The sequence below is a fragment of the Stomoxys calcitrans genome, chromosome 3 (assembly GCF_963082655.1).
Source record: "Stomoxys calcitrans chromosome 3, idStoCalc2.1, whole genome shotgun sequence".
NCBI classification, from domain to species: domain Eukaryota; kingdom Metazoa; phylum Arthropoda; class Insecta; order Diptera; family Muscidae; genus Stomoxys; species Stomoxys calcitrans.
Genome location: NC_081554.1, coordinates 29,894 through 48,682, shown reverse-complemented (window position 1 = coordinate 48,682; position 18,789 = coordinate 29,894). Strand labels below are relative to the sequence as shown.

At 37.7% G+C, this 18,789-nt stretch overlaps 1 protein-coding gene across 7 annotated transcripts in view; it reads left to right on the top strand.

The window, feature by feature from the left end:
- The first annotated feature begins 3,100 nt into the window (after positions 1-3,100).
- The window catches only part of LOC106088534 (AP2-associated protein kinase 1), a 32,224-nt gene continuing 16,535 nt past the window's right edge, over positions 3,101-18,789 (top strand). The window contains exons 1-6 of one of the 7 annotated variants that reach the window (XM_013254104.2): positions 3,101-3,152; positions 3,549-3,820; positions 14,400-14,521; positions 14,591-14,724; positions 14,781-15,333; positions 15,391-16,040. In XM_013254104.2, the coding sequence (XP_013109558.1) occupies positions 3,676-3,820; positions 14,400-14,521; positions 14,591-14,724; positions 14,781-15,333; positions 15,391-16,040 (1,604 nt within the window). In that variant the 5' untranslated portion in view covers positions 3,101-3,152; positions 3,549-3,675. The other 6 variants (XM_059364732.1, XM_059364736.1, XM_059364735.1 and 3 more) reach the window with 6 other exon arrangements.

The following is an 18,789-nucleotide window of genomic DNA, read 5'->3' as shown; positions in this document are numbered from 1 at the left end:
TCCAGTCTCGAGGCAATTAATAAATCATTTTTTATCCAATTTTGATAAAATTTGGCAAAGTGAGTTTTGGTGGAACCCTACCCATTCCTGCGAAGTGTAGCCTAGATCGTAGCATATTTGGATATAGCTGCCCTATAGACCTTCCACCCGATACCCCGACATAGGGTATTAAGACCGTACAAGATCCATTTATTACCCGATTTTGATGAAATTTAGCACAGTGAGCTATGGTAGACCCCTAACTACCGATCTCCAAACGTCCAGTCTTGAGGCAATATATAAATCATTTTTTATCCGATTTCGATAAAATTCCAAATGCGTGGTATTTTTTTATATTTATAAAATTGCAAATAGTATGATAACTGAAAACATTTTGTAACATTTTTTTATAATTTCTTATTCTTTGCATATAAAACTGACCTTATGATCTCATAAAACGACATATATCTCCAAATGTCCAGTCTCGAGGCAATTAATAAATCATTTTTTATCCAATTTCGATAGAATTTGGCAAAGTAATTTCTGGTTGAACCTTACCTTACCTTTGATGAAATTTGGCACAGTGATTTTTGGTAGACCCCTATACCTATTAGATGGATGTGGTCCAGATCGGACCATATTTGAATATAGCTGGCATATATACCGATCTTCCGATATAGAGGGTAGAGCCCATAATCGATCTCCCGATGTAGAATGTTGAGTCCAAAGCATTTCTGATTCATGTTTTGGGTGAACACAAAAAAAAAGACATTTTGTCAGTATGATTTTATATTTTCTAAATTTATTTTCAGCTTTAAACTATTTTTTAAAATATATTTTTTTTACTGAGTCTTCACTGAATATGAATGATTAAAAGAAACTTTTTTTTCGCCACATTGACCGATCTCTCGATGTAGTGTATCGAGCCTATAACAGGTGCATATTTCATCCGATTTTGATGAAATTTGGGACAGTGATTTTTGGTAGACCCCTATACCTATTAGTTGGATGTGGTCCAGATCGGACCATATTTGGATATAGCTGGCATATATACCGATCTTCCGATATAGAGGGTAGAGCCCATAATCGATCTCCCGATGTAGAATGTTGAGTCCAAAGCATTTCTGATTCATGTTTTGGGTGAACACAAAAAAAAAGACATTTTGTCAGTGTGATTTCATAAATTTATTTTCTGCTTTAAACTATTATTTAAAATATATTTTTTTTACTGAGTCTTCACTAAATATGAATGATTAAAAGAAACCTTTTTTTTACTAAACAATTAGTATATTATAAATTATTTTATTTTATTGGGAAAATAATAAAAACCACACTTTCCTTTTTTCTTGATATTTTTGTCTATGATAGAAACTAGACATATATTTGGCTCATTCGTACTTCCTCGCATTGCATATGTGTGAAAGAGGACACTACAGAACACAGAAATAAATACTCACAATTTGTATTATTGAATAACAGTTTAATTCGTACAATAAAAAATATGTTCAACTTATGCCTTCGTTACCAATCACTTACCATGATATAAAAAAACCGATTTCAATGTCAAAAATTATTAAAGCAAATATCACCTTGTTTGAAAAGTTTTTTACCATGTTTAATCGGTCAAATTGAGGTTTATATTTTTTCTGTGTATAGAGTGCAGAATACGTAAATCATGGCCCTTAAAACATTTGCGGGCCGTCAACATGGGGGATCCTTGTTTTTTCTTCTTCGTTTTTTCAAAGTAATTCCTCTATGTTTTCCGGCTGATGGGATACTAACCCGACGCCCCAACCTATATTTTTATCGTTTTATAGTTGAGCTACCCAGGTGTCACCGCGGGGAGGTTTGAGTCCATATATGAGATGAAGGAAGACCAATATAAGCCCGAATTTTGCCAAGTCAAAACCACTTAGAACCGCTACTTGGTTTCCAGCATCCCCAAGTCACCCACAGTTTAATTTTAGTGCTATATAATTTCAAATAAGTGAGATGTTCTGGATATTATTTCAGAGCAATAAGACTATATTTTGTCTATTACTACTATTAATTTTATTTATTTATTTTTTTCTTAATAGTAATAGCCTCCTCGGACAAAAAACGTATTACAACGATATATACTGCTAAATAAACATTAAAAAAAAATTAAATACTTCACAGTTACAAAAAGATGTAAGATTCTTAGCATAATTCATTTTAATTGGCTCCCCAGCCATAACAAGATTATGCAAAAATTTAAATTTGATCCGTAGAATAGAAGTTAATAAGTTTTAAGCGAACAAACAAAACCCTTCGTTTTGGCAATATCAGTTTCTTAATTTTTGTAGCGAGAAGAAGGTGACTAAAATTAAATTAAATCACCTGATCGAAGGAGATTTATTGCAAATCTCTTTGAATAAGTAGATTTGCTCACACTGAAAATGTACGAGATTTCCGAACTTTCGTCGAAAATCTAGATTTGCTCCATGTGAACATGGTTTAAAGCGATATGGTTAGTACACGAGCCTGGTAATGCCGTATCAACCTGTCATATGCACGAAATGGTTGTGGCTTAAACAATGACATAATTAGCATTAAGTGTACCGTAAACAGCTGAGTAAAATTTTTTTCTCGCGAAGTGCGCTATCTCTCAACGAATTTTGGTTGTGTGCGTGTATAATAGTTAAGAATCATAACACACACAGGCAATGAAAAATGACGCGTACTAGTAACATACACAAAATCAGAGTTACACTTATCACTGATTTGTTGTTGGACAACTGTCACTACCTGCAAATGAATATTTCTTGGCTTAAAACGATTACTGGAATTTTTGTGGAAAATAAATCAAGTAATCGATTCTTATAAAACTTGCAAAATTTGTGATAAACAAACCAATGTAACTCTAGAGTATATTTATTACAAATCCTGCGGCAGTGGAAGTAACAACAAAAATAATAATATGTATTACATAGTCCTTAGTGGATAGTTATCAAAAACTTGGTGACACTGAATATGAATGAATTTCTTATGAAATCGGAATTGTCGTCAGTTGCGTGCGGGTTTGTAAACCAAACGGATTTGTGTAAACCACCCATAAACTTTACTGTCAGCTGATCTGTACAAAAAAATTGACGTTTGCTCGCGAAACCTGCTGATGAAATGTCACAGGAAACGACGGCAATCTAGCTATGGTAGGCTCTGTTCTCTTATTGCAAAGTGTTTTTTAAGGTTTTCCAATTTTTTTTTTGGTAAAAATATTGTCTGAAACCTTTAAACCTTTTGATATTCATAAGCAATATTTTTCTAGATCGTTCTACAAAACAGTGTACAAAGTGTTTTTTTTAATGAAATTATTAAAAGCGTCTCTGGGTCGATTGATGTGGTACAATATAATGCGCACAATGAAAATTGTAAAGATAAATGCCTGAATTCACTTTCTTATTTGGCATAATCAATAGTATCACTAAAAAGCTACCGCTGTAGGTTTAAGGCAAATAAATACAATTGTATTGCTCAGACGTCATCTAAATAGTGAAGTAGCGATTTATTAAGTAGTATGTAATTGTGTGCCAATTGCTAATTTGTAGATTACAACCACTATCGTTATTGTCATTGAGGGGTAAAAAGGCAGTATAAATAACATCCGAACATCCGTAAAAATCGTTTTTTCGGATTGGTCTGCCGCCCCCTGAGCTCCAATCCATATAAAACAAGATGAAAAAGATATTTTCTAAATTCGATAAAAATGAAAAACTTGAAACACATCACAGTTCGTCGACGAAGGAAGTCAACAGTTTTGTTGGGAAAGTTTTCACCGTGGGACGTGTCACTGTTACAATAGAGGATGTGCTGGCTGAAGGTAATTTACTTTTTTTGTCAAGTCGTTCTTAAGAGAAAAACTCGAATGTATTTACTATACTAATATAAAGGTCAGTGCATGGAGTGACTCACATCAAAGTTTTATTGATAAATTAATTTTTTTCATGTGTTGCACTTTTTGTACATGGCACAGTTGTTATTTGTCCCACATTTCACTTTTGGTATTCGACTGACTGTAACCATTGAGTTTTACACACAGACAAATTAGTCTGAGATCATGAAGTATTCCATTTAAACAAAACTTATTTCATTTCCCAAAGCTTGCCGCTGCGGATATATGTAATATTGCAATAATATAATTATTGTTGCGTATTTTACGCAATGATGCATAAGATATTTAAGTTTTAAATTAATTTTCTAACAAGAGTTTTTGTTATACAATATAAAGCTACGTGCAAAATGAAGCTATGCCTTCTATATAAAAAATAAAGTGAGCAGACAAATAAAGGCGGATAAGTAAGGCATTCATATGGTGATTTTTTATCATTATGATTAGTACACAAATTTTTATAAACTATTCTATTTACTGACTTGTTCTCGTTTTCAAGATTCGAAATATTGTACTACGAAATAGGAGAAATAGCTGTCCGTTGTTGTTGTAGCAGTGAGTTGTGCTCTATCTTTTGTATGCTTTTTTTTTTTTGATTATCCAGATCCAGGAGCTTTGCGACTAAGTTGGGGTGCATCCAGAGGGATCTGGATCTGAGACAAGTGGGTATGTCTGGACATTTAAATGCGTAGTGAGGTTCCGGGTCAGGATCGGACAAACTCTCCTCCAATCCTTCCCTGGAGGAGTTGGTTCTAAAAATCACCTTTACCAGGCAGCTATTTACTGTGTCTGCATGAATGCTGTCTACACCCGCCTGATTTAACCATAAGATTTCTGTGCGGTGATTACCTATCCACAAGACGACGATTTGGATGCTCCCTTCGATAACAGCCCAAAAGGTATTGCTTGAACAGCATATAGTTGTGTACGCGCTGGTAGGAGCTTTGTCTTGTGATGGTTTTTCTCCTTGTTTTTGTTGATTATGCAGATCCAGGAATTTTGCGATTAAGGTGGGGTGTGTACAGAGGGATCTGGGTCTGAGATGAGTGAGTATGGCTGAGCATTTAAACACAAGATGGTGATTTGGATGCTCCCTGCGATAGCAGCCCATAAAGTATTGTTTGGGACGCATATAGTTATGTCTTCGCACTGGAAGGACCTTTGTCACCTGATGGAGGTGGTCCACATGAGAACTGTAGAGACAGCCCGTCACAGTTAGAAGCGCTGCATTCTGAAAGTTTTGAACATTATTATTCAGGCGCTGTATAACTTACCACAGATCGTCCAATTGCTTTGTACGTGGTCAACAAGATTTCTTTGTCAGATTTCTCTCTAAGTACTGCCGGCAAGTGACCTGAGAGCCTTCTTTTTTACTTTGGACCTTATCGCAGAATGCTATGGCAAGTGGGAAGAATGTGCAAGAGCTGTCAAATGTGACACCAATTATTTTGAGACACTTAATGCTCGGAATTGTTACTCCATAGATTTTCACATTGAGCTCATTATTCACCACACTCGGCGGAGGGATCGTTGAGGTAGGCGTTTTACCTATCCCAGATGCCAACAATGAGTGGGGGACCTGATCGCACAATCGTCCGCATATGATACGATCACGTGCCGTCTGGAGAGGAAGGAATAGAAGATAGGTAGAGGTTAAACAGTGCCGGCATATTTAAACTTCTTATCTCTTAATTCTACAAATAATATCATGTTATGAGCTGATATTATTTGGAATTGGAGCCGATATTTGTTGGAATTTAAAACAAAACACTTCATGCTAAATTTCAGCCAAATCGGACAATTATTGCGACTTCAAGAGGCTCAAGAAGTCAATATCCAGGATTTGTTTGTATGGCAGCTATATAAAAACATGGACCGATATATCCCATTAACAACCCCAACCGACCTACATTAATAGGAAGTATTCGTACAAAATTTCAAGCGCCTAGTTTTATGCCTTCGAAAGTTTGCGGTTTTCAACAGACGGATAGAGAGGGCTAAATCCACTAAGAATGACAAGGCGATCAAGAATATATATACTTTATGTGGACTCAGATAAATATTTCCATGTGTCACAAACGGAATTACGAAATTAGTATACTTACTTTACTTTAATTGGCTATGACAGAATATTTCTTCCACTAGCTGAACGTAGAACTTTCCAAGCGCCTCGATCTTCTGCGCTCATTCTAAAATCTCTGACACCAAGTTTTGAGGTGTCTCCCATAACTTGATCTTTCCATCGGGCTTTTGGTCTTCCCGGTTTGCGTGTACCACCGTGTTTGCCTTCAAAAGACTTCTTTGCTGGAGCTTCTTCATCCATTCTGACAACATGACCTAGCCAACACAGCCGTTGTATTTTGATGCGTGTAACTATGCTATCGTCGTCATACAACTCGTGGTTCATACCCATGCTTCGGAACCATATAACAGCACGGGTAGTATCCGTGTCTTGTAAAGTGTAGTCTTCGTTTGTGGAGAGGTGACCTTGTTTCTAAACTGCTTACTTAGTCCAAAGTAGCATATGTTTGCCAGTATTATTCTTCGCTTTATCTCAAAACTGATGTCATTCGTTTCGCTTACGGCGGTGCCGAGGTAGATAAAGTTACTGACTGTCTCAAAGTTGTGGTTCCCAACTTTCTCCATGTTCTTTATCTGCTCGTTTGTGCAAGGCTTTTTGGGAGTGGAAACCATCCATCTCCATTTACTGCCGGACCCATTTTCACTGACTCTCTTTCGATTCTTTCAAAGGCTGCAGTTACTACTTCCGGTGACCGACCTATGATATCGATATCGTCGGCATAGGCGAGTAGCATGTGCTCTCTTGTGATTAGTGTGCCCTATCTATTCACATCTGCATCTCGTATAATCTTCTCCAGCAGGATATTAAAGACATCACACGATAGGCTGTCTCCTTGTCTGAAACCTCGTTTGATATTAAATGGTTTGGGGAGATTCTTTCCTATTCTTACTGAGGAACGCGTATCAGCAAGTGTCATCCTGCAGAGTCTTATTAATTTTGCAGGGATACCAAACTCAGACATGGCTTGAAATACCTTTGAACGTTAAGGAGTATCGAAGGCGGCTTTGTAGTCAACAAAGAGATGGAGGTGTTGATTTGTCCTTCTCGGGTGTTTTCCAGGATTTGGCGCAGTGTGAATATCTGGTCTAGGGTGGATTTACCTGGTCTAAAGTCGCATTGATAGGGCCCAATTATCCCATTGACTTTAGGTTTTAACCTTTCACACAGTACGCTCGAGAGTATCTTGTATGCGATGGGGAGGAGACTTATTCCTCTGTAGTTGGCACATTCCGTCTTGTCTCCTTTCTTGTGTACGGGACATAGTATGCTGAGGTTCCAATCATCGGGTATGTGTTCTTCTAGCCAGATTGCGCAGATAAGCTGATGCATACGCCTTATCAGCGTGTCGCCTCCGGTCTTAAATAGTTCAGCGGGTAACCCGTCGGCTCCTGCTGCCTTGTTGTTCTTTAGTCGGGTTACTGCTACTTGGACCTCATTCTGACTAGGAGGTAAACATTCTATACCATCATCAGGGATTGGTTCTGTGGTATCCTCTTCGCCGCCAACATCGGACACTAGTAGGTGGGTAAAATGTTCTTTCCATATTCTCAGCATGTTCTCTGTGTCAGTTACCGGATTTCCTTCTTTGTCTCTGCAGGAGGATGTGCCTGCGCCAAAGCCATCGGTTTGGTGTTTAATTCTTTGGTAAAATTTCCGGACTTCATTCTGACTCCTGTACATCTCAATTCGCTCGCACTCACGTCTTTCCATTTTCTTTTTCTTTCTGCGGAATAGACATTTCTCCTCTCTCCTTTTCTCCCGATACCTCTCCTTGATCTGGCGCGTTGCTACTGATAGCTGGGTTGCTCTATATGCCGCATTCTTGGCTTCAGTAGCATTTCGACACCTTGGTCGTACCATGGGTTTTTTGGAGGAGGCTTCCGGTACCCAAGTACGGATTTCGCGGCATTTTCCATGGAGTGGGCAATAGTTTGGCACTGCGCCATTATATCATCGGAACAAGGAGTGCTTTCATGAAGCAGTTGGGTCAGTCGAGTGGAGTATGCCGCTGCCATTTGTTGTTTGCAGCATTTGAATGTCCAGCCTCATGCCTCGTGTTATGGAAGCTATAGTATAGTTCGTCACCGTTTGGTGTGGTAATGACGCCATTCCCAGTCCACCGCACTTCCTGTAAGGCGGTTATATCTGCCTTGTACTTCTCTAAAACATCCGCCAGGGCGTATACTGCACCTTCTCTATAAAGAGTGCGGACATTCCAGGTGCAGATCCGCAAATCATGGTCCTTTTTTCGTTTGCGTGGGTCGTCAACGTTGGGGGGTCCGTTTTTACTATTCCTTTGTTTTTCATAGTAGTTCTATGTTTTCCGGGGGCGGGTTACTGGCCCAGCGCCCTAACCGCATGGGTTTGTGGGATTGCATGTATCCCTCGTTGTGGCGAGCCGCTTGCTCCAAGATCCGACGCTCGCCGCCAGCCGCCCCTAACCTGGGAACAGACGCTGATGTTGGCCATTGGTTATTTGAAGGCGCCAATAACTCGCCTTGTCATCTCGAGTATCATTGGCACTCAGTATTTAATTAAGAGCCAGTGCCACCTGACTCCTCACTAAGACTCTCCTCTCGAAAATCGCTGACTGCCCGCGGCCGCATTTGCAGCTACTCCGCATAAAAACGGAGCTTTCCACCATCCGCAACCTGTGGACACGCCCGGTAGCTTTCAACTAAGCTTCCCGTGATAACGATGGGCACCACACAAGTCGGAGCTCAAAGTTCCAGCCTGTGCTCATTGTCATCCCGTATCGGCCGGGACGAAATTAGTATACCTCCCATAAAAAAAATGAATAAAATTTTGTCTTTAAAAATGTCTTAAAAAGTGACCCTGAAATGTTGTTAAAAAGTGTCCCTGAAATGTTGTGTTTAGTAATTTTTTTATTAAAAAGTTGTCTGTGAAAAAGATTTCATTGAAAAATTATTTAAAAAACAAATTCATTAAAATATTGTTTAAAAAACTCTTTGAATTTTGTGTATTAAAAAAAATATCACTAAAATTTTGTGTTTGAAAAAAATGTTATTAAAATTATATTTTAGTATTGGAAAAATTTTATTAAAATCTTGTCTCTCAGGGCAATAAATGTTTTTTTTAGTGAAAATTTCGCGTTTCAGTTTTTTCATATTTAGCAAGTAAGGATGGGCTAAAGACGGATAAAGTCGACCTTTTGATACACTACACAACATTGGGTATGCAGGCTACTTCAGTTTTTTCATATTTAACAAGTAAGGATGGGCTAAAGACGGATAAGGCCGACCTTTTGATGCACTACACCACATTGGGTATGCAGGCTAACTCGTCGAAAATAAAAATTTGCTTTAATTTGAGTATTTTGACCAAAATCCGTATCCGTATTTGAGTCATAGAGGAAATCGTTATGCAAAATGTTGATAAATTCGTGCTCAAAGGCCTATGGGGGCTATATCTAAATTTGCTTTAATTTACGTATTTTGACCAAAATCCGTATCCGTATTTGAGTCATAGAGGGAATCGTTATGCAAAATGTTGATACGCTCGGTAGATAAGTTCGTGCTTAAAGGCCTATGGGGGCTATATCTAAATTTGCAACGATTTCTATAAAGCTTATCAGTGATTAGAAGAATCATTAGAAAACCTTTGTGGCTAATTTCGTGTGGATCGGTTATTAAATCACGTAAACATTGCAAAATTTGATAAAATTAAACTCCGTATATATAAGAGGTATAAAAGAAACTATCGAGCCAAATGTTGTGAAGATCGGTTAAAATACGACAAAATTATTGGAGTGTGCCGATTGACAGCTGTGTACTGATTGACAGCAAAGTTGTAGGGTTTGTAAAAATATGGCGTTAAATTTGGTGGCAGGGCTACAAAAACTAAAATCTTCAATGCATGTGTAAAGTGTACTTTGCTATACGGCAGTGAAACGTGACTTTATATTGAAGCGATGGGACAAAAATTGCAAACTTTTATAAACAAATGTCTGCGAAATATATGTGGTATATTTTGGTCAAAAAAATAACCAACGAAGAGCTATGGCGCATAAGAAAGAAGAACGAATAGCTAAACAAATAAAAAGAAAGAAGTGGGGCTGGTTCGGCCACACTTTGAAAATGTCACAAGATTCTATTACAGGAACGTGTTGGAATAGAGTCCGCAAGGAAACAGAAGACGGGAACTCCCAAAGATGAATGGAGGAGAACGCTGATGATAGAGATCACTTCTTTAGACTATGTATTTATTTGTTTGTTTATAAAATATGACGATACTAGTACAACAAGACAAAGAGTCTTATAATTGACTGTACGATTGGGTTGCCCAAAAAGTAATTGCGGATTTTTCATATAGTCGGCGTTGACAAATTTTTTCACAGCTTGTGACTCTGTAATTGCATTCTTTCTTCTGTCAGTTATCAGCTGTTACTTTTAGCTTGCTTTAGAAAAAAAGTGTAAAAAAAGTACATTTGATTAAAGTTCATTCTGAGTTTTATTAAAAATGCATTTACTTTCTTTAAAAAAATCCGCAATTACTTTTTGGGCAACCCAATAGAATTGCATGAGTAAAACACAGTTATTATTTAGAAAATAACGGATTTAAAAATATTAGTAATTTTAAAACATTTGAATCAATTAAAATGAACAAGAAAAGGTTGAAGTGGAAATTAAAGAAAGAAAAGAGTGTTTGTAACGATCCTGCTCAGTCACTCAGTGCATTTTTTTGCTTATTTGAAGAAGTGGAGCCATGTCTTTTCTGCAAAAAATCTATTTGTGTTTATAGACATAAAAACTTTATTAAAGTTTATTTAATACTGATCCAAAGTGTCTGCATCCTCCAACAGCCCCCCAACTAGACAAGCTTGCCGATTGGGCAATAGGGAATCATATGAAAGGAATTTGGAAGTAGAGTACGAAAGATTGGTCTGAAGTGTCAGAGGGAAGTTTCAAAAAAAGATATTAAAAAAGGTCTCAAATAAAAGGGCTTGAGTGTAAACTAGGGGAAAGTATTTAGATGACCGCCCACGCCAAAAAACCTCAAAATAGGACATGTTTGTCCCGGCCGCCCACACCCAAAACACTTCAACGGGCACGTAGACCCATCGTTGTTGTTGTTGTAGCAGTGTGTTATACACAGAGGCGGCAGCCCTTCCCGATGAAGGATCTCAACGGGTCAATCTGGTGCATACAAGGGATTGATTTTCTTGACACTTGCAGATTGGAATAAAACTCGATTGGTATTTGTGTCCGAACGGCGTGCCGCAAAGGACACCACTTGGTAAAGCAGTTTTAGCATGGTAGGATACGCCACAAATGTTAGCATTAGTAAGGGAAATGTTTGTGATGTAAACGCCGAGTCTACCATCAGACTCACTAAGACGTTTTCGTCCATTGTGATACCACAGGAACAAAAGAAGGAATATGCGTTCTATTTCCTACCGTTGAACCAGCCCGATCGCTTTAAAACGCCCATTAAATTGCGAATGTTCACATCCGATAGGTTCAGATAGGTTCTCAAAGAAGTGAGAACCTCAAGTGGAACTCCTTCCGACTGCTAGTGCGGGACACGCACATAGAAGGTGTTCTATAGTCTCTTCTTCTTCCTCTTTGTGACAATCTATCATTCGTTGTCCTTCGGGCCTGGTCCTAAAAACATAGCTTACATGTCGCTTGAGGCATATGCTCAGATTCTAAACTACCTGGAATATGTAGGGTAGTTCCTAGTTTTGCAAGCTCGTCCGCTTTTCAGTTCCCTGGGAAATCTCTGTTTCCCGGCACCCACAACAGGTGATTTTTGAACTGTTCAGTCATCTCGTTGAGATATCTGCGACAGTCGAGGGCGGTGTTTGTGTGATCAGAAATACGTTCTCCAGGGATTTAATGGCTGCCTGGCTGTCTGAGAAGATATTCATGCCAATCGTCGTAATGTCATTATATCTTAGCCATTCCACCACTTCCTTAATTGCAAGGATCTCCGCTTGATACATACTGCAGTGGTCGGGTAACCTTTTCGATATGAACAGTTCTAGATCTTTAAAGTACACCTCAAAGCCCACCTGGTCGTTTAGTTTGGAACCATCCGTATAGAAATCTATGTAACTTCTGTTATCAGGGATATCGAAGTTTCAAACGGTTCTATCAGGAATAGTGGTACAGTACTTTTTATCAAAAAGCGGCTTAGGTAGGGTGTAATTCACACTGCCTGGAATATCGGATATTGCATCAAGGATAACACAGTGTTTGTAACCGCCACATGACCAATGAGAAAGCTCTTTTAACCTCACGGCAGTGGTCGCTGGAATTTATCTAGCCACAATATCCAGTAGCATTGAATTCAGTGCATCAGATGGTGTCGTCCTCAGTGCGGCTGTGATGCACAAACAAGCCATCCTTTGGATACGTTTAAGTATTGAGCAGTAGGTGGACTTATGAAGCGTCTTCCACCAGACCCCAACACCTGCACGACACGCGGTCTAAACCCCCAATGTATAGGGCAAGAGTTGCCTTTCTTGCCCTTTCCAAAATGTTGGATTTGAAGTTCTATGTCCAGCAAAACACCCAGGTATTTTGGGCTTTCTGTGTATAGAACATTCTCTCCACCCGTGTATGGAACATTCTCTCCACCCGAAGTGGTTGAATAGTTAAGTTATAATGTCATAACGACGATTAACTTAAATATCTTCTCAGGCAGTCATTAAATCCCTTGATAACGTATTTCTGAATTCAATTGACTGCTGCAGATCTCCCAACGAAATGTCTGAACAGTTCAAAATTCGCTGGTTTTGGGTGCCGGGCCACAGGGATATCTAAGAGAATTGTAGAACTTGCAAGACCTGGAACTACTTTACACATTCCAGGGAAACTAGAATCTGTGGGTATGCCTCTGGCGTCATGTAAGCTAAGCTTTCAGGATCAGTCCCGAAGGGCAACGAATGATAGAGGTTTAATAAGGCGAGTTGGTGAGCATTCCAAAATTATGTGGCCTAATCTACACTTGAAGAGGTCTATCGCTTTGCCGTCGCTGGCTAGAACAGCGTCATGACAGTTCACTGTGCGATCGGGAATCATGCTGGCAGACTGAAGGTTGCCAATAACGACTTTTGCCAAAGCTGTGAGGACGTCGAAGAAGAAGAGGCTATAGAACAACCGCTGTGTGTGTGTCCCGCACTGGCAGTTAAAAGAAGTTCCACTTTAGATTCTTATTTCTTTGAGAACCTGTCTGATTTAGCGAATGTGAACATACTCAAGTTGTTGGGCTTTTTAACGCGGATGGTTCAGTGTAGGAACTAGAAAGCATATTCCTTCTCCTGTTCATGTGGTATCACAAGGACGACAACGTCTTAGTCTAATGGACGACTGGCACTTAATCCTTACCTAAACTTCTATGAGACAGTATTTCAAAATAAATCCTTAGGAAAAATATTAATAATTTTTTCTATAAAAACAAAATTAAAAAAAAAAACACTTTATGGACACAATATCAAGCAAAATTTTTCAAAGGACAAAATAAATGGAAAAATTTCTTAAAAGACTAAAGTACGTTTAAATTTGTCAAATATTTGACCCAGCTTGTTTTATCATTTTCGCACAAAATATGTCAAATTCGTACATTCTTGATTTTGTATTCACTAAGACAAATTAATTTGACGTATTTTTTTTGTCCAAAAACAAATCAAAAAGCGATAACCATCAGATCAAAAAAGACTTATTATTTGCCATACATTCGATTGCATTTAAAATATGTGTGTTCCTTGTTTGATTCAATAAAAAATTGTAATATCAAACAAGGAAACACAAATTATTGTATAAATCCAATCGAATGTAAGACGCTTCTGTTGTGATTGCTGGAATGGAGTAGCTTAAAATTGTACTATCATTATTATTTCTCGTGTGAAATGTAAATATACCCCTTCGTTAGAAATTCCCATAGCAGCAGCGTGTTTACGAGCCGAACGCCTGGGAGAACGCACAACAGACTGCCTCACTCTTTCGATATTTCCCAGAGTTCTGATGGACCGTTGAAGTCCATTTCTTTGTTAAGCAACACTTCCACACTCCCGAAATGAATTAACCTACGACAGAATCGAATTACGGTCAGGAACAAGTCTGTAAGGAGGAATTTCAAAGCAAACGCGGAAGGCACGTTGCGTAGAAAAAAGTGAGCGACCGTTAGAAAGAAAGCTCTTAACGTCGAAGGCCCGCTGCTTCCTCGACCAGAGCATGTTAGCAACTGACTGACAGGAGAATGAAAAAACGAACTTCCCCCTCAAGATGCGCTCCATCTAGACGCCCTTAGACTTCCCCTTAGAAATTAGGCGAAAAATAGAAAAACTGAACTTTTTGTAAAATCATTATGAAATGGATATGGGTCAAATATTAAGAAGAATGCACATTGTAGATGTACATTATTTACCACGCTTTCATTATAAGTGTTATTAATACATTTCAGGGGGATTTGCAATGGTTTTCCTCGCAAAATCAAATATTGGAAATACAAAATATGCTCTTAAGCGAATGTACGTCAACAACGAGCACGACTTGAACGTTGCTAAAAGGGAAATCCAAATTGCAGTGAGTTCCACGGTTCGATAAGGTCAAAGGACTCATACTCAACTAACTTTATTTTTTTTTTCTTTAAAGAGCAATCTCAGTGGTCATAAAAATATAATTGGTTATGTTGATTCTAGCATAACACACACTGGAAATGGTGTGTACGAAGTCCTTTTATTAATGCCATACTGTAGACATCATATGCTGGCCATGATGAATGCTCGGTATGTAATGACAAGTGATTGCACAAATAGTATTAAAGGGTTTTTCTGTTTTATAGTTTGCAGGTTGGTTTTACAGAGCAAGAAGTCTTGACCATATTCTGTGATATTGCAGAAGCAGTTTCAAGGCTTCATTATTGTCAAACACCAATTATACATAGAGATTTGAAGGTGGAAAACATATTGCAAAATGACGCTGGTCATTTTGTTTTGTGTGATTTTGGTTCAGCTACGGCAAAAGTATTGAATCCGCAGCAACATGGCGTTTCTACTGTAGAGGAGGAAATTCAGAAATATACAACACTTTCGTATAGAGCTCCGGAAATGATTGATTTATTCAGTGGAAAGAATATAACAACAAAGTCTGATATTTGGGCGCTTGGCTGCTTGTTGTACAAATTGTGTTTCTTTAATTTACCTTTTGGGGAAAGCACTTTAGCCATACAAAATGGAGCATTCTCAATACCAGACAATTCAAAGTATTCTAAGGGAATTCACCAATTGATTAGATTTATGCTCGAAATAGACTTGGAGAAGCGTCCAAATATATGGCAAGTATGCGACGTTGCATTTCGTCTCAGCGGCAAAGAAAATCCTGTACAGAATTTGCAGGTAAGTTAACTATAATACCATAATTTCATAATGACAATTTATACTTTCTTATCTTAGAAAATGCCCTCAGTAGTAATTGATCAGCTGCCTGTACCTACTTTCGAAAGTGATGCTAAGCGAATTTCTGCTTCTGCCAAAGCAGTAAAATCCCAGACAGTAAATATAATAGAGTCCGGTACTAGTGTGGCTCCTCGCCAAAGACCAAAGGGCTCAACAGCTGTCAACATTCAGAAACCCTTGCCTTTAGGATTACCTCCTAGTCCTTCTCCACGCAATAACATCACATCTCCTCATCCTCAACAGCCAATTTCAGAACAGTTCCAAGTTAGCTTTCCTACTATAACAACTGTAGTGCAAACATCGGAATCTTCAAGTACAGCTGTGTCAAAAAATCCTAATGAAAGTCAAGGAAACACTTCAAACAATATTCAAAATCCACCTACCGAAGTATTAAACAGCTTGTTTGACTCATCAGGTTTTCCAGATCCGTTTAGCGAAAATTCTGACGCAAAGCAGACATTATCAGACAAGAGTAAGGAAAACGCTGAAGCACTAGACTCAATGAAAAATACTGCATCAGCAGAATCGTGTACCTCTAACAAAGTCGTTAACACAGCTGACCAAATGCTCTCACCCCCAAAGAGTTCCCCAAATAATAATGCCTCTGGTCATCGCCGCAATGTCAGCGATACATCTGCGTTTAACAAGTGAGTAATAAAAAATTATACATATCAATTAAAAGTAATACAAAATCTCAACGACAGCAAAACTATTTAGGTCCGTTTAAAAAAGGGAAAGTTGAAAATTTCTCGGATTATGTGCATTCTATTGGCGGCGCACTTATCCAATACATATGTTCTTAATTGAGTTCAATTCTTGTATAAAAATGATAAAAAAAATTTAAAGCACCGACCCTAAAATGTTTAGAACGGTGCAAGCTTCTCAAGAAAATTTTCGAAACGAATTTTAAAAATTGTAGAACTTTGGACATAAAATCCACTTGCACATCGCTAATAAATAAAAATAAAATTGAATGATAGTCTGTAATTTTTGAACGGTCGAATGTGTCAAGAGGTCGATTTTGCTTAGCTCCGTTCTTACTTATTGTTTAATGAGGGTTTAGTGTAAATGTAGATTTTATGTAGACGCTGAAGCACTAGACTCAATGAAAAATACTGCATCAGCAGAATCGTGTACCTATAGCAAAGTCGTCAACACAGCTGACCAAATGCTCTCGCCCCCAAAGAGCTCCCCAAATAATAATGCCTCTGGTCATCGCGTTTAACAAGTGAGTAATAAAAAATTATACATATCAATTAAAAGTAATACAAAATCTCAACGACAGCAAAACTAGGTCCGCTTAAAAAAGGGAAAGTTGAAAATTTCTCGGATTATGTGCATTCTATTGGCGACGCACTTATCCAATACATATGTTCTTAATTGAGTTCAATTCTTGTGTAAAAATGATAAAAAAAAAATTTAAAGCACCGAAACTAAAATGTTTGGAACGATGCAAGCTTCTCAAGAAGATTTTCGAAAGGACTTTTAAAAATTGTGGAACTTTGGACATAAAATCCATTTGCACATCGCTCATAAATAAAAATAAAATTGAATGATAGTCTGTAATTTTTGAACGGTCGAATGTGTATTTAACTTATTCGCTGTGGGTAGAGCAAAGATGTTAACCAGAGGGTGTGCAAAATATCAAGGACAGTGGTCGATTAGTTGATCCCCAAGGTTGGCTGCCTCGGGCCTACGAAATTCCTTATGACTTTTTATAACACTTTTGAGTTTCATAGTAATCGCTTCAGGTTAGATATATTTATTTAAAAGAACTGTTAGGCGATGGCTATAGCCTTTACTGACTTTATTTAATGTACTTTCTAGTTATATTTATTGTGGGGTAGAGTTTTAAGAGGTCGGTTTTGCTTTGCTCCATTCTTACTTATTGTTTAATGAGGGTTTAATGTAAATGTAGATTTTAACCAATGTTCACACCTGAATTCGAAACGAATTTTAAAAATTGTAGAACTTTGGACATAAAATCCACTTGCACATCGCTAATAAATAAAAATAAAATTGAATGATAGTCTGTAATTTTTGAACGGTCGAATGTGTCAAGAGGTCGATTTTGCTTAGCTCCGTTCTTACTTATTGTTTAATGAGGGTTTAGTGTAAATGTAGATTTTATGTAGACGCTGAAGCACTAGACTCAATGAAAAATACTGCATCAGCAGAATCGTGTACCTATAACAAAGTCGTCAACACAGCTGACCAAATGCTCTCGCCCCCAAAGAGCTCCCCAAATAATAATGCCTCTGGTCATCGCGTTTAACAAGTGAGTAATAAAAAATTATACATATCAATTAAAAGTAATACAAAATCTCAACGACAGCAAAACTAGGTCCGCTTAAAAAAGGGAAAGTTGAAAATTTCTCGGATTATGTGCATTCTATTGGCGACGCACTTATCCAATACATATGTTCTTAATTGAGTTCAATTCTTGTGTAAAAATGATAAAAAAAAATTTAAAGCACCGAAACTAAAATGTTTGGAACGATGCAAGCTTCTCAAGAAGATTTTCGAAAGGACTTTTAAAAATTGTGGAACTTTGGACATAAAATCCATTTGCACATCGCTCATAAATAAAAATAAAATTGAATGATAGTCTGTAATTTTTGAACGGTCGAATGTGTATTTAACTTATTCGCTGTGGGTAGAGCAAAGATGTTAACCAGAGGGTGTGCAAAATATCAAGGACAGTGGTCGATTAGTTGATCCCCAAGGTTGGCTGCCTCGGGCCTACGAAATTCCTTATGACTTTTTATAACACTTTTGAGTTTCATAGTAATCGCTTCAGGTTAGATATATTTATTTAAAAGAACTGTTAGGCGATGGCTATAGCCTTTACTGACTTTATTTAATGTACTTTCTAGTTATATTTATTGTGGGGTAGAGTTTTAAGAGGTCGGTTTTGCTTTGCTCCATTCTTACTTATTGTTTAATGAGGGTTTAATGTAAATGTAGATTTTAACCAATGTTCACACCTGAATATATATTTTTACATCAGTCTTGATTGGGCAATCGCCGAGAACAGGTCGTTTTTCTCCGCTCTACCGAGGTTTGGTATTAAAAGCTTTTTCGATATCGAGCAATACCACTACTGTACTTTTCCTCTTAATTTTGTTGTCGGTAATTAATTTTAAAACTCGTTTCAACTGATGAATCGTTGAGAGTCCTTTACGAAAACTAAACTGGTATTTGTGGATAATGTCGTTTTGTTCAGTAAATCGTTTTACTTTTGACAGAATGATTTTTCAAAAACTATAACAGTCAGCATGCTGATTGGTGTATAACTTGAAGCTAAGTTTGCTGCTTTAGCTTTTTTGAGAATGGAAATTACTTTCCCTGCTTTAAGATATGGAGGAAAGTAGCCGTTGAAGAGACATCAATTAA